This window comes from Aulostomus chinensis, chromosome 12, assembly GCF_037954235.1.
Source record: "Aulostomus chinensis isolate RoL2024-O1b breed Wild chromosome 12, RoL_Achi_v1.0, whole genome shotgun sequence".
Classification (NCBI taxonomy): domain Eukaryota; kingdom Metazoa; phylum Chordata; class Actinopteri; order Syngnathiformes; family Aulostomidae; genus Aulostomus; species Aulostomus chinensis.
This window is the reverse complement of record NC_141331.1, coordinates 14,329,022-14,354,143: the sequence shown is the minus strand read 5'-3', so window position 1 is coordinate 14,354,143 and position 25,122 is coordinate 14,329,022. Positions and strand designations below refer to the sequence as shown.

The 25,122-nt window shown below is 42.0% G+C and overlaps 1 protein-coding gene across 8 annotated transcripts in view; it reads right to left on the bottom strand.

Annotated features, from left to right (window-relative positions):
* The window catches only part of il1rapl1a (interleukin 1 receptor accessory protein-like 1a), a 161,043-nt gene that overhangs the window by 134,530 nt on the left and 1,391 nt on the right, over positions 1-25,122 (bottom strand). For 2 of the 8 annotated variants that reach the window (XM_086220329.1, XM_086220332.1), the window contains exons 1-2: positions 1,129-1,240; positions 859-960 (exon numbers count right to left, since the gene is read on the bottom strand). In XM_086220329.1, coding sequence (XP_086076455.1) covers positions 859-960; positions 1,129-1,207 — 181 coding nt within the window. In that variant the 5' untranslated portion in view covers positions 1,208-1,240. The other 6 variants (XM_086220333.1, XM_086220335.1, XM_086220336.1 and 3 more) reach the window with 5 other exon arrangements.

The following is a 25,122-nucleotide window of genomic DNA, read 5'->3' as shown; positions in this document are numbered from 1 at the left end:
GTTGCATTACGCTGCATTGAGTAGACTTGATGAATAGATAATTCTGTGCATATCTGTACATTTTCAACATTTACACTGCAAAAACTGCGCTGCAAAAAGTCTTGCCAACTAAATTTGAACTGGAAATATTTCAGTACACTCAATGTAAGATAGAATGATTTAACGAACACCTCAGTGATAAAAGGGCTTGGTTTTAAAATGAAACTATTTTTTTCCTAGAAATCATAATCCCGTCCTCCTATATGAGCAGATTATTTACTTATACCTTTCTTTTTTACATCTTTAATAACTGAAAAGCTAAAAAAAAAAAAAAAAAGACTTATTAATGCTGTCAGTTAGGCTGGGAAAAAAAAATCAAAATAGGTGGATCAGACTTATAGAATCAAGTAGAAAACTGCAACCAGTGCACCTCGATCAGTTAATGATTATATGTTTAGCAGAGGGCCTTCTAAATAGAATAACAAACAATAATTCTGTGTTTTTCTTTGTTAGTCTGACTTAGTTTGTCATCAAATGCGCTTCTCTATCCGATCCCATGTAATTGGAAGTCCAATTAAACACACTCACATACATTAGAGTGCAAATCATGGGGTGGGCGGCAAATTTATGATGTAGCTTATTGTTGCAAGATTCAATGTGAATTATGTTGGTGTTTTAAAGTACTGTCACATGAGCTTTTTTTCAGCATGGAGCATCTGCCTCTCTACAGGAATCTGGATTTGCATAAGTTTCCATAAAAATAAGAAACACACACACACACACACACACACACACACAGAACATCATCAGAAAATACAAACATATGCATGCACAGGTGTTGGGGTGGAAGCCGCATGAGAAGGAGAGAATTTGAAATACCTGAGCCTCTCTTGGAGACCACCTTTAGACTCTTTGTCAGCGTGACGTACAGCAGGATCAGCAGAGGGCTGGGAGGTCTCATCTTCCCCCGTTCCTCACAGCCTGGAGGAGAAGAGGGAAAGAGAAGACAGATAAGACAGAGAGAAAGAGAACAATCAGTCATTGCTTGTACATGAGTCAAGCACCTCCTTGTCACCACTGACAAGAGCAACAGTGTGAGGGAACGGCCCAAACCCAACCGCTACTGCACGCACGCACACACACACTTACTTTTGTACAAAGATCCACACACAGCAGTACACACTAGGACACTCACAACCACATTCCCCTGGGGGTCCTTCTCTCTCATGATTGCAAATGAGACAGGTTATCATAGCAGGGACATATTTCATGAGAATCCATTCCCTGAGATGCTGACGAATCAATAAAGGAATAATTACACATGTAAGAAACACCATTTTTAATTGCCTGCATCATTAAAAATAGACAAGGCCTTACAGGGAATTTCAAATTATCACCTTGTGACTCACAGAGATGCAGCAAATATCTCACCTATATCCCTTATTGAGTCATATATCATAGTAATTGACGGAGGTTACCAATCCTCAACTCTACTCTGACCAAGTGACATAATCTAACATGAAGTAATTACCCTCTAATGGATCGCTCCTGAAATAGAGCCAGTGCCGCTGTATAAATTTGATTTTAAATGAGGAAAAAAAAAAAGAATTAAAGAAAATGTTTGTTAACTGAGAGCATGAACCGATGGTACCTTTCAAAATAAAAGGGTTGTATTTAAAAAAAGAAACACAAAGGAACGAATTAGAAATTTTTAAAATTTCCAATTTTTTAAAATGTAAGCTTAGACACCCGGGCAATCACTTAAATGTATGCTCGTTATACAATTAGAGGAAACAACAATGTTGTTTTACTCCATCGCTTTATTTTTTAATCTTTCGTTCAAACAAATCTCACTATCACTGATTTAGTCTTACCAAAACTAACTTAGGAAACCAACTGTTGAAGCCCCTAGTGAACGCTGCAGGATAACCAACAGGGAGTGGTGGAACAACTCACCCACAATACAAACTCATGGCACAACAAGCACCAGGTGGGAAAAGACTGATTAGCAAACAAGATGCAGGTGAGCAGACAAAAAGGAGGGAAAATGGATGAAGACAGGAAGTAAAGCACACAAAAATGCCAGAGGGGAAATGATTTTCAAAATAAAACCGGAAATAAAGGTCATGTAAATCTGCTGGCATCAGCCAATCACCTCCTACTGGAAGTTTTTCAGCCAGCTACAGCTGTGTCTGATTGAAGGAGGAAGTACTTCATCGTCCACCTGGCGTTCTTCGTGTTTGCTCAGCTTACTTTGAAACACATACTTGTGTACTATACCCAGTGCTATTGACCTGCTACTGACCAACTGGCCGGTCCTGTTTAGAGTTTTGGATTTTTCTCCTTGATTCATGGGGGAGTGAGCAGTTGTGGATCTCGTTTAAATTGACTGCTGGCACTTGACTGGATGTTACCTGCTCAGGATTGTTAACGGAAGAAGAGTTTCTGGATTCGAGCTAAGTGTTTTACTGTTTTGCTACGTGTTTTTCATTCTTTGGTCTTCTCTCTGCTATTTTTTTTTTTAAAGCATCATCAATTTATTGAAACTGCTCACAAACAGCTTCCCTGCTAGCTGTTAAGCTGATTAACCCAGGAAAACTAGCCTGGAAGATTAGTTAACTTTGTTGTTATGAGGACAGCTATTAATTCTGCTCAAATTTATGCTTCTGAGTGTTGCCTATCTATCTGTCTATCTATCTATCTGTCTATCCATCTGTCTGTCTATGTATCCATCCCTGAGCTCACTTTGAGGCATTCAATTACAATATAAAGTATACATGATCATATTTTTGGATTTTTTGAGGCTGCCTTTGTTGCTTATGTCCAATGTGTGGCAGTGTCCTTCTCCTGGTGTTTCGGCTCGCCATTTTCTTGCTGCCTTTGGTAGATGGTTGTTTGGGTGTTGTACGGTACCTGCTGAAAATACTGCTGGCATTTCGTGGAAGACCCTTGAAACAAGCCATTAACCAAAGTTGAGTGATAAATTGCATCTCAAGGTTTTATGATTTGCCATTATCCGGGACCGCAGGGGAATCTACGGACACGCTAGACTGACAGAGAACAGTAGCAATACAAAGATCAACCCGTCTAAACTAGTCAACATGCTGTGTTAAAACATACTTTCAAATAGCCAAAGAAAAAGACCTTATTTTAATAATTACTGATCCGACCAGTTGTAAACTGTTGATGCATTCTTGGTTGTAGGACACAGTCAATGATCTAAGCTAGTGTGGGTGGTCTAATTCAAGAGGTGAGATGGTGAAAATAATTTTAAATCTTCATTCAAATGGGAGCAGACCTTTAGACCCTGCAGCCACTGTGTGTCCAGTTCCTTATTTTACCAGTTGCCCATGAATATAAGAAGAGTGATATTGGCTCATTTCCTTTGAAGCACACACAGTGCACAACAACTGGGTGAATGAAGACAGAGGTGCTCAATCAAAGCTTTTCAGAATAATAAAGCTGCCTTTCTGAGCTGTTGTGTGAGATGTAAGAGACAAGAGGTGAAAGGGAGACAGAAGCAGATTCACCAATAGCCACATCCATGTTTCTGTCAGTCTAACTATATAAAAAAGGAGGAACTCAACATGCAGCAAATTAACTCAATGAACCAAAAAGGCGAAGACAGGATCCTGGCATTTGGAGACAGAAACTAGCGGTGCAGGGAGCCAGAGCACAGGAGGGCCCCTGGATCTGCGGCAGGTCACGTGTACCCCAGATTAGCATAGCTAATGAAAGGAGCCTCTCTCAGAGTGTGTTTAGACAACACTCGCGAGGCCCACTCTGACAAGAGGCCTTTCTCTCCTCCTCCATCACTTTCTACAAGGAAACAACGTTCAGTCGATGAACACCGCTCTGCCAATATCATTCTGGCAAATGCCACAGCTGAGGGATTGGCACCTCTTTGTTCAGATAAAAGGCTTTTAGAAACAGTTGCTGATTCGCTGCTTGGATTTAAATGTGTGTTTTCAGCTGCAGCCATAACCCCATGGTCAGTTTTTTTTTTTTTTTTTTGTTTGGGGTTTTTTCTTTCTTTTTTTTTTTTTTTTTGTTATGTGCACACATCCTACAATTATACTGCAGCACTCTTTGAAAAATTGAGGGATTTACTGGCACGACGCACAAAAGCCAAGAAATGTAGAGGATATTTACTGAGACCATGCACGCAAGCTGAGGAGGCAGAAACAAAAAAGAGTGTTTTTCAGTAGCTACTTACTGAAAAACACTCCAGGATAATATTATTATCTCCTCTGTAAAAATCCTTGATCCTACTTACAATCCTCCAATCTTGCAGTCTTACCCTTACTGCGAGACAGCAATGCGACTGAGTGACTTGTTCATCTTAACATTATACTTAAACCAATCATTTTACCACCTCGTGCGTTTTGTCCATCTGAAGAGTTTTGTGAATGAAACCGCAACACCGTAAATGAGCTAACGCCATCATCACAAGCGTGTCGGGTTGCTTCGCGGTTATGATGTACGACTTGGCCGAAGATGATTGCTTTGTGCTTCTCGCAGCTCCGAGGAAGAGAGAAAATGTCGATGGTTCAGTTAAATCTGCATCTGATCCTTGGCAGTTGGTTTTATGGCGAGTCCTCAGAAAAGTGACACACTCTCCGACTCGGTATACATTTATCTTTTGATTCTGACAGCCATCGAGCCTTCTTCAAAATCAGCCTCCCACTGATCAGCACCTCAGTGTGACTCGGCCGTGCGTGACTTTTCAACTTGATATAATCTGAAATTCTGCTGCTCCCGGAGGAGCAAAATTATAGGCCGTTCCTACTTTTCAGAGGAGCGTGTATTTCCTTGATGTTTTTATATTGCAGCAGAGTTTACAGAATGAATGTTACGCTGACAAACCAGCTTGAATGAAATTAATCCCTTAATAATCCGGGCTGCTCTAAATGCAAATCGAGGATGTCCTTTAACGTCGGGTAAAGTTTGTGTTCAGTTCTCTGAATTGAACATTTACTCAAATTATTTTGGATTTTTTGGGGGGGAGCAGCATAATATAATAAACAAGATGCATAGATATTTTTTAGTACTTCCTACAGTTGGGAATCTGCTGAAAGAAGAGAATATAAAATGAAAGCATTCCTGACTTGTTCTGTCCTCTTTCATGTCAAGTCTTAAGCACACTTAACTCTTGAGCTTCTTCTTGTCCACACGTTTCACATCTCACTCCCTCTTTCTTCCGTTCTTTTCCTCCTTTTTTTTCTGTTGCACTCCTCTCTCTTCTCCTCTCCTCCAGCTCACCATCACAGTTTCCTTTTCCTTCTCCAGACTTTTCACTTCTTTTCCTCTCCTGTTCTCATCCCGCTTTTTCTCGTGCTCTACAGGTTTTCCTCTTCCGTCTCTCCCTCTGTATCTGAGTGTGTCAACTTTCTTGGGATACCTTGTTTCACAGGTCAGCTGAGTCGATACAATCAGCACGAGTTTCGCTCTGCTCTCTGCTCCAGTGCACAGTTTGAGGAGTCAAGGTTCTGCCCAACAGCTGAGCCGAGCAGTATGCTGCCACTGACTTGTCGTCACATGGGTTTAGAGTAAAAGCCACAACATTGAAGTCATTTGAAAAAAGATTTCTGGTTTTTGAGTAAACACCTCCGCTCTTCTCTTAGTTGGGTGTGCTGAGCGCAATCAGGCTGGCTGGCAATCAGCACATATCACCACTTTCTATCTGTAATTTGGAAACATTCAGTCATTCAGGTGCAATTGGAGGGAACTATGAAACCACAAATTGACATAAAAATATATTTTTTTTAAATGTAGCAATCAGGAAATCAATGTAGTCTAAATCTGAGTTGCTTGATCATCAACCAGAGATACCAGGTCAGTGGTTGAAGTGAAGCGATTGCAAAACATTAAAAAGGAAATGCTGCTTCTAATATCTTTGTACTGATTGGGCAAGAACTCTCGGGAAGTACATTTGTGACTCAATTAACTCAATCTTATCTGTCTTTAGGGCTTTATGTTGTTGTGATTGGGTGGCTTGATTCCTGTAGACATTCCAGGTGCTACGCTGTCTGAGATTACAGTCAGGATAACTGAGATCAAAGTCAGAGATCAAAGTTAGAGACCGTCACGGAGGTTTTGTAATGTCACGGCCATGGCTGCATCCTCAAATAGTTGGTATTGAATTAGATAAATGGTTTGGAAGGAGGGCGGCACGGTGGTGCAGTGGTCAGTGCTGTCGCCTCACAACAAGAAGGTACCGGGTTCGAGCCCCGGCTCAATCACAGGGTCTTTCTGTGTGAGTCTGCATGTTCTCCCTGTTCCTGCGTGGGTTCTCTCTGGTACTCCAGCTTCCTCCCACAGTCTAAAGACATCAAGAGGGGATGAGGCTGATTGATACTCTAAATCGACCGTAGGTGTGGCTGTGAGTGTGAATGGTTGTTTATGTGTTTGCTTTGCGATGGATTGGTGACCCATCCAGGGTGAACCCTGCCTCTAAAGATAAGATAGGCTCCAGCCCCCCCACGACCCTTGACAGGATAAGCAGTCAAAAATGGATGGATGGTTTAGAGGGATGGATTTGATGTTTTGTGATTCTCTTAATCATGGAGGCATCCATCAGCACCGCACCAATGATACAACCAAGCAACACTAGTGCTCAGAGCGCTGCCTAGAAAGAGGCATTGCTTTCCCTCCAGTTTTATTAACACAACAGAATACATTTCTTCTGCCATGTTTTTTGCACAACTCCCCCCCCCCCTTTTCCCTAAAGAGGCCATGTTATGCACCATTCCCAGGTACATTTTTTCCTTTATGGTGATGAATTTACCAATAGTAACATGTATTTTGATCAATATGCTCTTAGCTGTAGCGCTACAGACCATGACTCCACACACGATTGTCACTCAATGAGAAACAGGATGTTTGCGCTCCTACCTGCCACCCCCAGGATATATAAAGAAAGATGCAGGGGCAGTGACAATCTGAATGAAGCTCATTATGATGCGTTAATGGTAGGGGTGTTACAAAATTTTGCGTCATAAAATTCAAAGATGCACAAAATAAAAATGTAAAAAAAAAACAAAAAAACGATGCAAAGCTCCATCAAACAAATCGGCTGTGCGGACTTATTTTGGCTTCCCATGTAAAAGACAAGGCAACGGTGATATATATATATATATATATATATATATATATATATATATTTTTTTTTTTTTTTTCAAAGCAAAGAGCATTTTATTTTGAAGAAAATAAGAGTATTTGATTTTTGCTTTTCTGATTTCTGAATTTCTTTAATCTTTATTTCGTATCGAGAGTATTCTGTATCGTGAGCCCTGCTTCGTGAGTTGACTCTTTCGTTGCACCCCGAGTTAATGGGCATCTTATCTGAACAAACTGGATCAATAATCCAAACTTGTTGAGCTACAAGACGACAGAGTAAGCCAGTCAACACAAAATGATCGGGTTCTTTTAAGTCCTGGTTGGTGTGGTTGAAGGGACACCAGAGACGTAACTATGCATACACAAACACTGTACAAAAGTGAGTTTTTCTTAAGATGACCCCTCAACCCTTCCATGAATACGTAAGGAGAGCAATTTGCCATTCAGAGCTCCGGTGGCAGGCAGGTAGGTGCACACTGCAAGAAAATTAGGCCCAAACTGACTGTGTGTTTCTGTTGCTACATGATAGACAGCGACCCCCCTGTCACAGCCTGATTCGATAGAACAATGTCGGAGACCGTCTTCTGTGTCCAAATCATGTCATGCTTTCACAAGCCCAGTGGGCCTTTGGTCCTGCCAGCCATGACATCACCAGCCTGCCACCCTCACACACAGAGGAGCATTGTGCACCTCGCAATCACTTCTCATCCCTCTTCACTACACCCCCGTTTCTTGCACTCTCGCCACAAAGAAGTTGTAACTGCTACACAAAAGCACTCAAAGAAGAAACTTTCTAAGAGATAAAACCAGCGCGGCTCATGTGTTGGACAGGCCCTTTGGTGCACTCTCCCAGAACAGACTGGAAGAAAGACGTCAATCAGATGAAGAAATAAGAAAAAAAAACCCTCCAAGTCCAGTCAGACAAACAGGTTACTGTAGCATGACGTTACAGCCAGTTGTCTCATTATGTGTTCAACGGATTGGAATGAGGAATTTTTTTGCCTTTAGTCCATTCAGCTCTCCTAGTAACGTTAATCTGCACATCAACACACGCGCGAAATATTAAATTAAATACCGTACGGTTTATTGTCGCGGCGAAGGTGCTGATAATGTCAGTATACCAAATATTTCTTTTCTGAATATGTAAATACACATCAAACAATTAGAGGCAGTTAATTTGTGTTTGGTGTTTACTGTCAGTCAGTCACCTTAACGACCAATCAAATGTCACTTTGTACCTTACGTTTCCCTCACAACCTGGCACATTTTTTAAAATCTAAAAAACACTAAACTGTTAAGAAATAGAAGTATAGAAATGTTCTCTCGTGACATTCTCGCGTTCCTCTGTAGTTAACAACTCAAAGCCTTTTTTCCTCGGAGGCGTCAGGGGCAGGTGTGTTTGAGGAGGCATGGCGTGATAGCCAAGATTCAGCCATGCATGAAGCATGCACACATCATCACACAGGGTAGCACACAAACCGCGCGCCTGCTGCTTTTTACTAGAAAATGAGGGGCACGGCCCGGCACTGTCTGTGACAGAGCAGAGGAATTTACTGTCTACTGCCTTTGTAAAGAGACGTGGTCTCACCAGGGTAGCTGCCGCGCTACCCGCTAGAGGCTTCCAGATACACTGATCACCTCACGCTGTGTGCTGGCTTGCGTACATCCTCTGCTCTGTGTATGTCACCAGCTCTCACAATCATCTCATATTCCTGTTTCCATCTCCTGAGATTGAGCAGAGCAAATAAATTGCGTGTTTAAAGCCGAGCCTAAATCCAAGGCGACCTTGATTTACAACACTGTTACTGCTGCTTCTATGAAGCTGTGCCATCTTAAAGCAGTGAAGGAAAGCTGCGCCATCTTGGCACAGCAAACTGTGGATGATTGATCATGTGATTTAGGGATTTAATCCAATTTGAAGGCAGCTTGCGCTGTGGTCTTAGGTAAAGTACAACTTCATAGCATTTACTAGATGTGGCCCTGTGCCCTGAACAAAACTGTGGTCAATGAAAAGGTGCATCTTAAAAGAATTGATCCAAAATGACTCATGGTCCTTGGAGACACGATGCTTGTTGCTCCTTCCAACCCAACAAAACTACTTTATATAAATAAATACTTCCTTACACGTACAGAAACAGTATTCTAAACTGTATTTCGACGGGCAAACAAAGATCTGGATGGACGGCGTGTTCAGCCCTCATTTCTGAGTACCAGGAAGATACTGCAGTTAACGCCAGGTTACAGATGAAAAGGCTGCTGCTGCAGCCGTAAATTCAGGGAGCTAAACTTTCTCCCGCACGCATATTACAAGACCAGGAGTGTTTTTTGATCAATATTGCATGAGTAATAACTGCTGAATATCAAACCAGAATTCGGCAAGTGGAAAAATACTCCTCGGTTGTAGTGAGATCATAGCTACTGTGTCATGAGAGGAGAATACGTGTATACCATTTCTATACTGGCCTCTATTCTATGAAGTACTACATTATTTATATGCTCGTGCAGTCACTGTCTATACAGTAACCTTTTGAAGTTTTGTTTCAAGTAGCACCTACATTAACATTTAATGCGCTATGCTGCAGGTTGAACTCTGGAGTCAAACACATCAATTAGAGGGAATTATTCAAAAGTAACACGTTTGAGAGCATTTTGACTAGTTCTCTGTAAAGTTACGCCAACGACAAATGTGACACCAAAGTGCTGAGCGGACAAAACTAAAGAGAATACACACACGCGGTGTATGAGTCATAGGAGTGTCACTGTGTCAAAAAGATTCACGCTGGGACTGCAAGTTAATGGCACAGCAGTGTCTCATACGTCACTGGTGTGTGTCTGAGTGCGTGCCTGCTTTTTTTTTTTTTTTTCCTTTGCCCTTTGACAGATGTGTCGTAAAGTTGGTTTCTGGAGTATTTTTTTTGTATCCACAAGACTCACTGTCCCACTGTCTCAGTAGTGAACAAGCAAGGCTGTGTATGTGTGTGTGTGTGTGCGCATCTCCATAGGTTGCCCGAATGTGGTTAAAGTGAACAAGCAAGGTGCAGCGAGCTCTGCCCGCCCTCAGACCCAACACGCAGCACTCTTTCACTCACTAAGATTAATTACCTCACGATTCGGAGCCAAAACCCAAACACGGAAGCACAGACACTGCTCACACGTGTACCTTTCAAGCACATAAGATACACCACCGTCTACATAATTAATTAAAATAGCTTCCAGTCACACTAAATCCATTCTCACATGATCGATCATGAGCAGTGACAAGAGGTCTTGAGTTCACACACATTCCGGCAGCAGTGGTTGTTGATTGCTTTCAGGGCCGACCCATTGTGAGCCATCTAAAGACGACTGGCTGCAGAGAAACGCTTCCAGTCAGTGCTGCCTCTGATGGAGAGCAGGGGCAAAGACTCACCAGGCCACCATTAAAACGTAGAGGACACACAATACAAACAAGCTAACACACATTCAGGTATGCATACTCACACACACACAAACACACACGTATGTATGTATGTATATATATATATATATGTGTGTGTGTGTGTGTGTGTGTGTATGTAATGATCTGCACTTGTATTTAACAGATCTACAGGTTTATTGTGGATTATTTTTACTCTGAGTAGGCCCATGAATCAACTAGTCACTCAAATGAGATTTAAATGGAAAACTAAACTATTGTTACTGTTATTAACTTTTCCTACATATCAGAACAAGATATTTGATTAAGGCCTTGGTGCGCTCTTGAATATTGTGATGGCATTTTTCATTTTGCTGCAGTATTAAATGACAAAACATTTATCAGAGTGAAAATGAAAGAATCGATGTCGACCAGTGTTTCATTTCTTTTAGAATATTTGCCTGTCGCCTCAATATCTAGTTGTTTATCGATTAACCTTTAAATTTGTCCATCAGAAGTCTGAGATACAAACTGGCAAGATCATATTACACAATGAAAGATGTATTACATTGAAATCGAAAAAATAATGAAAACATCTACATTTTTAACGCTCCCTTCTGATTTTGTCTTGATTTTTTTTAAAAAGTAAAGTTAATTTATAGTTATCAATAATGGTGGACACGTCTTAGTTTATTATTATTCCATTTATTTTTGCTTTCGGTTTTATGTAGTAGCTGTGTTGGTCGGCACTCTGGTGCGCTGTACTTTTTCCTCTACACATTCTAATACTGTACGTGCCCCCTCAATACTGGGCAGAAATATTTCTCCTCAGCCACTGAAGATTTGCTGAAACGCATCCTCTCATCATCCTAAGTACATAAAAAATGCCACCAAATGGTTATTGATCAGTTTAAATAGATCCTTATTTTATCAGGCGTAGAACATAATGTCCTTCATTTGGCAAATTGCAGTCTGATATTGACTAACGCTCTTAGAGGGCATCCAAGTATTCGGTGAAATGCCAACAGTTTTCCGAACGTGTCACTGTTATTTTCTGCAGATACAAGCTCCGTGGTTGTGTGTCCATTGGGGACATCATCAGTTCATCAATCGTTTTTGAGCTACGCTCCTGACAGACTGGGGAATTTCCTTTCATTCAACACACAACTGTCAGCGTTGTCTATTTCTTTCTGTATAAAACGAAAGCAGACTCTTCCAACCTGTAATTATTGTTAATGAATATGTATTTAGACACAAACATTAGCCTGGTGTGGTTCCGGGTTGCATCTTTCAGCTTCATCAGCTTGGTATGGATAATGTGCCAGTGTCTTGGATAAACTGCTGCATAGCTGAAATTGCAGAAGCGTTCCTGAAACCTTTCAATCCTAGAAAGAGAAAGAGGCCTGTGATTGGCTTTGTACGCTTGAGCGGCTCCACAGACGTACAGCTGCTATCGGAGAGCACAAGCCACTGATGAGGAATCAGCAGCCGCTGTTTACAGCAGAAACATACCGCCATACGCTGCACAGTGAGCAAAAAAAAAAAAAAATGCCAGCAATGGAAAAGAGATGGGAGCTCAGCAGTAACTGGCAGGGAGAAAAGGTCCATACATTTGTTTTATCTCTGTCTTATCCTTTCCGCAGGTGTGAAATGTGACTGAATGTGCCCGAGTAACAGCACTGCACTCCATCCTCTCACAGCGACAAGGTATTAAAAAAACAACAACCAAAAAAAAAACGCCAGGAGATGTTGCCCTGAGAGGTTTTAAGCTGGAATGTGCATTTATTCCTTAGTTTCCATGACAGAGTCTATCCTATTGTCTAGAGGAGCCACCGTTGTGTCAATGGAGCCTAAATGAGGCCAATAATGGTTCCCTGCTCGGTCCCCAGAGTCTTGTCTGTTTAAAAATCGATTCTCTGCTTGACTAGGGACAGCCTGGGAGTAGAAGGAACTGGAAGAAATTGAGAGTGTAAAAAGAGTGCGCGCGCGTGTGTATGTGTTGGGGGGGCGGGGTCAGAAAGGTTACAAAAGACAAGAAAGGCATCACAAGTGAAAACGTCAGCCTCTTCAATTATCACTTGATTATCAGTCCATCAAAGCAAACAAATTCTGATGTGATGGACATTAGGAAGGACAAATAAAGCTGTGTTTCTATCGAGTATCTGGCCAGTATTTTCACTCCCTATATTCCTCTGTTAAAATCCCTCCACCTTCAAATAATCTCGATCATGAACATTATCTGAAATCACCTTTTCATTTTATATAACCGGTAAATAAAGCAGGATGAATAAAAAGCCCATTTCATGGACTATGAGATCTATGTAAAACCATCTCTGCACAAACTGTACAATAAACGACTGCACTCTCTATTTCAGGAAACCACAAAGAGACTGTCTCAGAAGAAAAATGACTGCATGTTCAGAAAACGCTACATTGTTTGTTTATGCTCAAGTGACAAAGCGCTCTATGACCTAATGTTGCCTGAAGATGGAGGTGAAGGGAAATAGACACATCTCCGTGGCTCAGGTACGGAGACGAAGAAGAGCCGTCTCCCAATAAACATGTCGAGAGTTCAGTTAACTTTGGACAAGCTGCGATTGTTAAGTAGCAGCTAATACTGGCCATGATGTCCAAGATGGAGAGGAAATGTTTGTGAAGATCCATGAAAACGATGGCGGGCAGGAGTTTAAGATTTGCAATTTTATAACTAATTTGCAAAAAAAAAAGCTTCCGTCTCCCATTTTGCACATTTTAGCCTTGTGGTGGGAAAAAAGACAAGCGAGTATTATTGTGAAATTGAGGGACTTTTTTTTTTTCTCCAAATCATGCTCTTTCCATGAACTTTATCAGATATGACACATTCAATTGAGCATCAAGATGAGATGATGGAATCCCGCCTACTGACTGAGTGACTCTAAAGAGAATTGTGAGCTCCTCTTCTCGTACCTGAAAGCGGCGAGTTAGCAGGAGTCGACTCAGATTAGAGCCGGATGCACGGAGCTCGAAGGAGGAATTAAAGAGGCACCGTTCTGCTCGCTTCAACTCAACAAACCATCAAAAGGATGGGAAAACTTCAAGACCAAAATGCCACATAATTTTGACGCATTTTATTTGCAGGCTTTACTTTTTTCACATTGAACACACGATTTTAGACTTTTTTCCCGAAATCCTTTATTTTCCGACTGATTTGGCTGACATCTGATATTTATTTACCAGTGGCGATATTCTTGTTTTGTCATGTTTTGAATTTGGAAAGTTAACCACCTTCTTTATTTCCAACGTATTTGTAAACAGCCATGAATCCTATTTTTTTTCTATTGTTTCCTCATCATCACTTCAGCAAAACTGGGCTGATGTAAATATCAGCCAACATGTCAATATCAATATGAATATTTTAAAAAAAAGGCATCTGCAAAACCTGTAACAAGACAACATAATTCTGGCTGCCACTTTCATTGTCTACTCAGCTCTAACTATGCTTTCAGGCGCATTATCGTTATTAATGTTGAACAATGGCGGGAAAGTTATGTACCAAAATTAAAGTTAGTGAAAACTGACTTCTTCGTAACTGCGATTGTATTTGTTTTCACCCGCTACATGGACTTTAAACAATACTGAGCCAATCACGTTTCACAAAACTGGTTTCAATATCTGTCATAAGAAGAAAAATTGCATCTCACTTGCTAAAAAACCCAAACAAAAGCAACTTACCAGAGTGTTAAACCACAGAGGTCCTCTCTCCTACCAGGAGCCTGAGCTATTGTCAGCTATGGAGCAGAGAGATATATGAGCTTCATCTGCTGCTGGACCAATTAGAGCCACTTGTGGGTGTTGCAGAACAATAGCTACATTACAGAAAGTCCCAAATATGCAACAAAGAGAGCAACGGATGGTGCTCAAACAGACGATGACGAGCATCCCACCCGTGTTGAAGATGAGGGGGAGGGTGAGGGTAATTCAACATGTGCTCTCCTCATTATCTGTTCTCATTCACACCGTAACTCCGCCCCACCTCAATCCGGCTCCCCTGTGTGCGAATTACAGTCCATAAGACTCGATGACCTTCAGCCATTTTCTGCATCTCACCCCAACACGCTCACCTGTGTGAGTCTCTACAGGACCATTATGCACACTCACTCCACTGTGTAACACAATGGGACTCAAAAACCAATATCTCCAAGTGAGGAACCACCGAGGGCACAGTGCAATATCCTGCTCAACTACAATAGACAATGCACCCCCTATAGATTTTACTTTCTGTGCACTGGTGATTCCCACTCACCAAGTACATGTAGCCAATTTGGAGACAGAGTCCAGTTTCTAAGAGTCCCTTTCTTAAGAAAATCCTCAATATGAAGAAATTGGTTCTCGTTAAATGCTCATACGTGGAATTAAAAAAATGAATGAGTGCATACGAGAGGTTCTTGCAGTGTCCCTGATTGTTCTCCATCCTGCCGTCCTGCAGGTCCTAGAGAGGGGAGAAGGCCCCAGGGAGCTGTATGGCTATCTCTGATGAATCTAATGACAGAATGTATGTGAACAGAAAGACTAATGGGAATCAAGTGAATCTTTTGTGTGTGTGCGTGCGCGCGCTCTTACCGCGAGGTTATCCAAGGTTTTTGTCTGAGGAATATGGAGAGAGCTCTGCTTTGTGTGGCAAATTAGAATTGGCTGTCTAATGTTGCCGTATTACTGTCATATGTTGACAAAGTATTGCGACCGCGCCAGAAATGAGGAGGCATCAGAGAGCGAGCCTGGGTGAGGGTCCAGCTCTTCGCTTTGAGTTTTTTTTCCCTGACACCCTGCAGGGCCTGGCCAGGCTGATCTCTGCTGGTGTGTGTAGATGGAGGGAGAAAAGAAGGATGGGTGGAGAGTGAGAGGGATGCAGCAGGAGTGAGAGAATGAGGGGAGGATGGTGGTGGTGTTAGTGGTGGTGGTGGTGGTGAGGGGGTATGGCAGGGGCTGCAGGACTAGGAGAGGTGCCAGACCACTGCTGAGGCCAAGAGCATGACTGACTGGGCCTGTGTGTCAGATCAGTGTGCACAAGCGCACACACACACAAGCGCACACACACACACACACACACACACACACACACACACACACACACACACACACACACACACACACAAGCATATGCAGGACAAACAGAAACATAGATGTCACTGACCTTCCACAACAACACTGCAATGTCGCAGCTCTGACCAGCAGAGACGCCGGAGCTCAAGATTCATGGTTATTAGTCCATGATGGTGGAACCCTGTGATTTTGCACCCATAAGGTGTAACCTGTTTGTTCCTGCGAGATGTAACTTGTACCACCACATAGAATCCTCTATATTCCCACACTCAAACTAACGAGTGACCACAAGATACTGTCTGATTAATGCTTGGACACAGCATAACTTGAGCCAATGCTCTAATGAATGTTTGACCACAAGATACTACAACTTGTTCTCACGCTTTAATTTGCATCCATGATATTCAACTTGTTCCCACAAACTGAATAAATTGTGGCAAAGATAAAACTAATCTGTGGCTACAAGATATAACTTGTTCCCACAGTTTGCCTCATGTTTGGCCAGCACATCAAATAAAGTATTCCCAAGCTTTGATTAATTAGTGATTCATCCGTGACCAAGAGGTATAACTTGTTCCCACTATTTGACTAACGGGTGGCCTCAAGATAACAGGTTCCCCTGCTCAGGTTCATGCGGTTCTACATGTTGATATTGTCTCTACATATTGGTTCATGTGGGCTCACAAGGTAACTTTTACAGATTGACAGCCACTAATTAATCAAAGCGTGGCAACAAATTCTATCTTTTGACCATTAAATATATATTTCCCTGCCGGGGCTCTGTACAAGGAGCAGATGATGTTTGTGCTGGTTTATTACGAGCCTTCTATACTCCTGATACTGTGATTGGAGCCGATTCTGTCGGAGCCAGTGTGGGGTTCATAACTTCCTGCTATGTCGATCTGAACTCAATTGGGCGAGTGTTTAAAGACTTTAACAGTTGGCTGGGAGTTGGAACGCACTCATTACTGACCAATGGAGCTAATAGCCAGTATCCTCTACAATATGTGAGCCCACATCAAAGACGGCTGTTCAGCACAGCGCAACATTCATGGCAGTCCCTTCTCCCCCGGGGCTCATTGCACCATAACACACACCACTGCAGCTGACAAAATAGAGTGTTCATAAACAGCAAAAAGCCCTCTACCTCCCCTCTCTCTCCCTCTCCCTCTCCCTCCCTCTCCCTCTCTCTCTCTCTCCTGCTCTCACTGGCCAATTCACACATGAACTCTCTGTTTTTGTTTTTCCTACTTTATAGCTAAGAGCAGTGGCCATCCGAGTGGATTTCAGAGACAAGTTGACAAGGCAAGCAACACAGAAAAAAATGGAGACTGAGTCCCTCCTCTCCCTCTTTCTCTCTCTGTTTCTTCTCTGTGGTCCAGTCCACTGAGAGATCACAGCTTAAAATTTCACTGTTGTGAGCAAATCTGATTCTGACAACTTTCTTACAAGTAACTGCCAGCTCTGAGATTTTCAACATCTATGTCTCCAAGGGTTTCTACAACAGTGATTTGCTTTCTGCACCAATTCTACGAGGGAAAAAAGGCAAACTATTAAAATGATACCTTTTTTTTTTTTGTACATGAAATTTCCTTCTGTGAAACATTGGTTTAGGGCTGACGCTTTACTCTGGTGTGAGTATAAGTGGATGTGTGTGATCGTAGCTGCATTTCTTTTCTTCCTTTGTGTGTGTGTGTGTGTGTGTGTGTGTGTGTGTGTGTGTGTGTGTGTGTGTGTGTGTGTGTGTGTGTGTGTGTGTGTGTGTGTGTGTGTGTGTGTGTGTGTGTGTGTGTGTGTGTGTGTGTGTGTGTGTGTGTGTGTGTGTGTGTGTGTGTGTGTGTGTGTACGCGCGCGCGCGAATGACTATGTGGTGAGAAAATACATACATCATCTTTTTAGACAGTCTCCCCTGGGACACACAAAGCAAAGATCATGGGGTCCAGGACAAATGCGAAGTGACGCGTGAGGGAATGATTCTATTGCAGCTGGAGAGGTTCTTCCCTTAAAGAACCCTGATAAGAAGGTCAAATAAGATGGATAAAGCCCAAACAAGACATGATCACAGCTGCACACACACACACACACACACACACACGGACGACTGACACACGCACAACATACATGACAAAATAACGACATTCAAGTTTTCTAAAATCTTTTCAGCTCCATCCATCCATCCATCCATCCATCCATCCATTCATCCATTTTCTATATTGCTTATCCGTTAAGGGTTGTGGGGGGAGGGGCTAGAGCCCACCCCAGCTGACATTGGGCGAGAGGTGGAGTTCACCCTGGACAGATCGCCAGTCCATCGCAGGGCCATTAGGAGCAGTTAGGGTCAATGATACATGAGTTGTTGCTGATCTTTTTTGCTCTTTATTGTCAACCCACATAACATTTCTGCTTGGAGACGTCGGAGCACAGTTCACTCTTGAAAAAGACGACCTTTTCGTCAAAGCTACAGTTGAGGTCCGGTAGACTCAGGCGCCAAAACCCTTTTTTTGGGAGAATTTTTTATTTTTTTTCCCTCTCTTAAGAAGACGCTTTGAAAAGAACCAGTTTATGAAACGTATCCAAGATTATCAGAGCTCAACAATGGCCGCCCACTTGGTGAAGAGCACCCACAAGTAAATCTCACATCATTGTTTTCTCTCCACTGACACCTCAAAAAATTCACAAAAAAATGAAAACAAATCATATTAAAAAAATGAGGAAAAAGGTAGAGATTAAACTGTCTGAAAAGGGTTTTACATTTAGTGGCAGATTTCTTTTTGCCAGGTGACTAGCGTTTGATAGCGTTTATGTCGAAGTATCGGATGCTTCCCGTCTACAGATTAGGAGTCTGGAATCGTGTTCTGTTGCCGGGTCCCTCTAAAACTACCCTGTGAGACTTCCACAGGAACGGACGCCATCGTCACGCAACCCGCTCAGCTCGTGGTGAGACGACATCATGGCTACTAATCTAATCCTCTGAGGAGACTATTAATCATGTAAGCTAAGTGCTACATCATCGAAGCTAATTGACTTCAACCATATTTTTTTTCTGTGTGAGAGTGGCCAGGCCCGAAAGCTGCCAGAGGTTTGAGAATCTTCAAGAGGAGGATAACACACTTTACCAAGTGAACTTGTTTAATCCTTCAGTGCTTCAGTCACTGAGATCTCCAAAGAGGTTCGCACACTGGTCCTTAAGGTGCTTTGCTCAATTAATAGCGGTACCTTTTGTGAGCACTCTTTTGTAGCATCATTTGCATATCTTTTCTTGTTTTTCTCCAAAAAGATGTCCAGCTGTTTTCCTCGCCATCTTTACCGAGCTGCACCAGAGCAAATGAGGCAGGTGACAGCGAGCTGGAACTGATGGAAATGATACTGAGGAAAATATGTATAGATCTTGATTTCAAATATGCTAAATGTTTGTGATACTGACAAAATATGAAATGTCTATATTTTTTGCCAACGTGGGTTTAAATTTCATCGCCATCACATTACCACCTGACCTTCCAGGTTAATTTGATGACATCTGATGACCGACCAGTGTATAGAATCAACCCTGTAAGACATTAAAATACACTGCTTTGAAGAATACGTCCCTGATATGAATTTTCCAAAAAAATTGGTTCACTCTAAATTATTAAAATGACGTCTCTTTCTTCTCCCACATTGACAAATCCAGAATGTCTAAAACCACAAGTTGCCACCAACTGAGCTAAGATGTCACAAATCATTAAGGAACATATTAGGCTTGTTTCAGCTCTATATTTTAATGCTGGGATGTCAGAAAAGAAGCTTTGCAAGAATCACAGTGTGAAGAAATCCTTGTTTATTTTAAACTAGTCTTTGAGGCAGCCCCTCAGCTCGCTGTCTGTTTGAATGAGCCCCCCCGCACACACACACACTCCACTCCACTAAAAATCCACTTTCTTCTGATTGGTCAACTTTTGGAAGCCTGCTTAGGGGAAGCCTGTGGCTGTCTCATGGTTTTGCATTGTGGAAACAGAAACTGTCTAACTCTGTGTATTTTGGAGTGTGAATCCAATCTGGAACGTGTGGTTTGCTGTGAGGTTTCCATCAATGTTCAAAAATTTGGTTTCATTTGATACGAACGTCTGACTTTGTGACATATACAGTATGAACGCACGAATACGACAGAAGATCATGGCACTGAGCACACAGGAGACACGTCTGCTTGTATATTCTGCTATGGTAAAAAAAAAAAACCTCCCTGGCTTCTTTTTGAAAGCTAATCAGTGTTGTCGTGGGCGTTGCTCATCCCAGGACGCAGCGACGCATTGCTTGTGAAAGCATGTTCTATTTGGGAAACTTGTTTATATACTCTTCCTTTTATTTATTTATTTATTTATTATATATATATATATATATATATATATATATATATATATATATATATATATATATATATATATATATATATATATATATATATATATATATATATATATATACATATACATACATACACACGCACACGCAACTATTCTGATGTATTACTGGATCCAAATCTTGGTCAAAATTTGCCATTTTCAGCAGCAACATACAAAGGGGTGGAGAATGCTGCCTGAAATAATCACCTGAGGGCAAGTTTATACCTGTAAAATTGTTCCAGTGAAACTGTAGAGAATTTTGAAAAGGGTTTACTAGTGTCTGCACGTGAATCAGTCTGCAAAAGGAGCGAAATGCAACAGCGCAAAAGAATTTACATGCATGCTTACAGTCGATTTACACCTATAGCCTGACCACAAGGGTGTGTGTGTGTGTGTGTTTCGATTAGAAGAGTAATGCAAATTTAAACAGCAAAACAAACAGAACCGAGCACCATCTTTCAACGTGAATGAATTCCCTCACGTCCTCACTCCTCCTTCATGCAACACTTGTTCACCTTTCTGTACCCTTTATATTCTGATTTCTCTTTGCTTTTAAATCCCTCGTATATCCTTCCTCCCTCAGGTATTTAGATTGTCTGGCCATGTTGCAAAGGAAAAAAAAACAAAACCTCATCACCCACTTTAACTCCTACTACATTACTTTCAAAGGCGACTGAAATAAAAGCCCCTAAACTCTTGAATGTGACTTTCACAGGCCTGACCTTTCCACATCCACATCCTGTCAGATAAAAGACTGCCAGCTTCTCGGCGGCTGCTCAGGGTGGAAACTTTGGACAGGGGACTGAAGTGTTTTCTGAGAGAGCGACAGTGTCACTGAGGTTATCGGAGAGATTTCTATCCATCATTCGTGCTTTCACCTGCATTTTAATTAAAGAACTAATTCTCTCCAAAGCAGCTGACCTCACCAAAACTGACAAACTGAGTTAAAACAATGAAAAAAACATTACACACAATGAAAAATCAGGAAACACAGAAATGTATTTTATAATACACAATTATGCTCCAATCTTTATGTGCTCAGATTTTTCTGAAAAACTTGCTAGAATTGTCCAAGTCCACTAAAAACTTGATTTCTCTGTAGCAAACACAGAAACATGCAACTGATACAAAGAAATGTGTAGAATGACTTGCCTTTGCCGTATCTTCATTTCAAATTCAACTCGGACTCAACTAAGGTGCCCTTTGACCCCTGACCAGCAGGTCAGGATTTCACCGTCTCAGGTTTAGGTGGAGTCTTGTTTTTAAAAACACCCTGGAAATTTTCAAGACAGTTTACACTTGATATTTATAAGAACTTATCTCTTATGTTACAGCTACCCTCTCAAACCCTCTTCTTTTATACTCTAAACATAAATAGTCGTTGAAATGAGAGTAATTACCGATCTACGTCATCACAGCGAACCTTCTGCTATTTGCTGAAATGGCGGAAGAGTCTGATCTTAAACGTGGGAAAACCTGCATCTACATGCCATTTATGAGACAGAAACCTGATTTATGGCAGGTTTGATTCTTTTGAAGGGCAGTTCATCAAGCAATGTTCTCTCTGTGCTGTTTGCTGTCCCTTGATTTTCAATCAATGTGACAAGGAGGAGTCTGTCTTTTAAAACATGACCCTACTCCAAATATCAATTCCGATAGATCAGGGATGAAAACAGAGCGTGTGTGTGTGTGTGTGTGTGTGTGTGTGTGTGAGGGAGAGAGAGAGAAAAAAAAAGTATGAATTAGCTCTTTCTGCAACACCGACACAAATCACTGACCTGTCCTCTGTCTTGAAGTGGGTGGGTGGGTCATCATAAGACAGCCAGGCGAACAGCGCTTATTCTGAGACATGGCCCTGCGTTATTATTATGTGACTGTATGCATCTGTGCATAATTGAACATTTCGAACCCTTGAGCCAAGACGCCACAAATGAATCCTCAGCTCCCACATCAAAATGATTATTTCTAAACAAACCGTGTTAAATTGACTGTGTGCCTCCTCGGCACTCTCCATCTGGAGGATGCTGTGTGACAGCTTCCCTTAAATTACAAATATCAATCTGCCACAGTGGGAGCTCATCTGCCAGTGGCCTCTTGGGGGTCCCTATCAAAGCATCCAGCCTTCAAAACAAAGCCATCAAAGCACTGGACGCTTTGTTCTCAAACAACCGCATCAGTCACCTGATCATAATTCTACCTAAGTAGCCAAAGCATTTGGCTCCTGATGATACACAGACAGTAACATGTGAGATGGATTCAAAGCTGAACTGAAGTTGGCTCTGGGTAAGCCGTGTGTGGCTCCGCCCCTCACTTTCTCTCTCCCCCACCACCGTGGCAGGGACCGACAGACGTTAGCACCGAGGGCTCCCAATCTGCTGTGTGATCAGCGGGACTCTCCCTGAGCGTGTTCCCCTTCCTCATCACCGGCTGTCTGCCCACAGCAACACAACCACTTACTCACCATCCACCCGCTTATTGATACACTTCACCGTAGGATTGCCTTCAAGTGCTGGGGAAGGCAACGGGTCCATGGAGTGACTTAATTCAATCAAAGTGGGGAAAACACACACATCACTTATCACCATCAGCGATCCAGTAACCAGTAATTCCAGCAGCCTCTTAGACGAATCTCATAGCACGCAAATAGCCTTGTTGTGTCCCACTCAACACTGTGTACATGTACAAGCTTGTTAAGATGTTACTGTATCACACACACACGCACACACACGCATAGTTACTGAGCAGGAGCAATAACGGAGAGCGATGCAGTTCATTATTAGTGGTTGCCATGGCTCCCTGAAGCTTAATTTGATTTCAGCATGGGGTGTATGTCCGTCCCCCAACTGCGCTTCTATGGTCAGTGCCCTCTGCATTACACTATTGGCCCAATCACATGTAAGATCCTGCCGAGAACACAGAGGGAAATCACCAGTGTTTATAAGCTCTTGTCTCTGTGGCATTTTACTCGAAGGGACATTTATTCAACGCAACAGCTTTTCTTTATTGTACCAGGAATGCTGAGAGGGAGCAAATCCATTAGATAAATATTGGTAATACAGAAAAGTCCACACACCTAAATCCTCGCCGCTAATGTATTTGTTTAGGTGGAAATTAATGTTTTGTTCACGGAGAACCTCAAAATAAAAAAAGCAGGACGTGCACTCATATTTAACCAGTCAACAAGCGTCCTGACAGACGTGGTGGAAACACTTAACCTCATTAAAGAACATATTTGATTGCCAGGTCCAAGTATAAATGATACTGAGTGCTTCTTTCTAAAATCCAATAAAAATGGGAAACCATACAATGTGAAATGATCCTAAGATATAAAAGAAAGGAACGTACATGAAATCTTAGTTAAAGCCAGTGAATGAATAACATGGGCATAGTGATACAGCTTCTATACACCAAACGATGCTCAAACGTGAACAGGGAACAAACATGTACTGCCGTTCACACAGAACTACTAAATAGTGGCTGACATGCAGTGAATCGAGCCCAGGGGAAATGTTTATAGTTCTTCTACTGGCAGGATGAAGTTAAAATATATAGAAACATGTAAACGTATCTGTTCCCTTGTTTGTTCTGCACCTGATCTGAGTCCATGTGCATGATTTAAAAAAAAAAAAAGCTTTCATGTGTCTTATGTAAGTCCTATTTCGTCTTTCACGACAAAATCACGCGACTAAATCAAAGTTAAATGCTTTTTAAATCTATGATATATGAAGGGAAAACAGTGTGCGCGAGTTGTCCTAAAGTTATCAAACAGTTTGTCAAACTAGTGCAATACTTACAAGTAGAGCGTGTTTCATTTTGATTAAACTCATGGCCGAGCAAAGCTGACGATGACGAGCTAATGGATGAAGATGATGCCATTTACTGTAAGGAGAACGCCGGGTGGAGGATGTATGTGCCATCGCAGCACTAGAATGGGATTTGATGTCGTAATTAACTCACATGAAATATGTATGAAGCATATTAGCATAATGTTAGACCACACGGCGGTAGAATGAATGTCATTATTGTGCAATATTACACACTTGGTCTCTTTTCTCTCTAAAATATTTCAATACAAGACCAAAAAGAAAAAGAAGAAAACCCAGGTGATTTTAACAGACGATGTATGTTTACTCTCGTGTAGCGCTCGCACATTTAAACGTGCAACTGAAGCTAAACAGCGTTGAAGCCACTTAACAGTTCAACCAGTTGAACAAAGGAGCTGTCTGTTTCAGCACCAGGGACAGTTCCTGTCATCTTCCCCTGGACGACGCTGCACCGAGCTGCCAGTTTCATGTGAAGCACTTTGTACCATCCGACACAAGCGATTCATTAATGTGAGGCCCTCTTAAAAGTTACATGCAGAATCCAGAGTGACACAGAATGAAGCTCTATCAGGCAACAACTGCAGCTCACACGCTGGCAAGATATAGGTCATCTAAACACGCTGAAAAATAATGTGCAACAGCACGAGTTTATTCGTGTTTAATGCAAACTGATCTCCTGTGTGTGTGTGCGTGCGTGTGTGTGTGTGTGTGTGTGTGTGCAAGATGCCTACCTTCACACATCACTTGCACAGTATGAGTCGATTAGAGACCAGCAATCACCTCGCCTCAAATCAACTTGCAGCAACATTAAAAAAATAAATAAATAAAAATTAAAAAAAAATAAGCGAGAAATTGGGTTGACTAATTCCTGGGGGATGCCTTTAAGGCTCAATGTCGATCGGCATTTCTGATCCAGAAACGGGATCAACATCAATCACGTCATGCGTCGGTATTTGTACCGTTCAACCCGTGGGGCTGTTTGTCCCTGTGGGAACCTCAGACAGAGAAATGACAATTCCAGGGATGGAGATGAAGCTTTTACTGGTTGAGCCTGACTGCTCAGGTAATTATAGAAATACAGAAAGATAGTGTGTGTGTGTGTGTGTGTGCGTGTGTGTGCGTGCGTGCGTGCGTGCGCACACGAGTTTGGCATCTAATGTGGTCTGCATGCAATGACGCTCTCTCACTCTCTCTCACTCATTCACACACACACGCACACACACACACACACACACACACACACACACACACACACACACAAATTTAAAACCCAATCACTGTCAGTGTGCACGTGAAACAAACGGAGAGAGAAAGAGAGAGAGCGAGAGAAAGATAAGTTTTCCCGCAT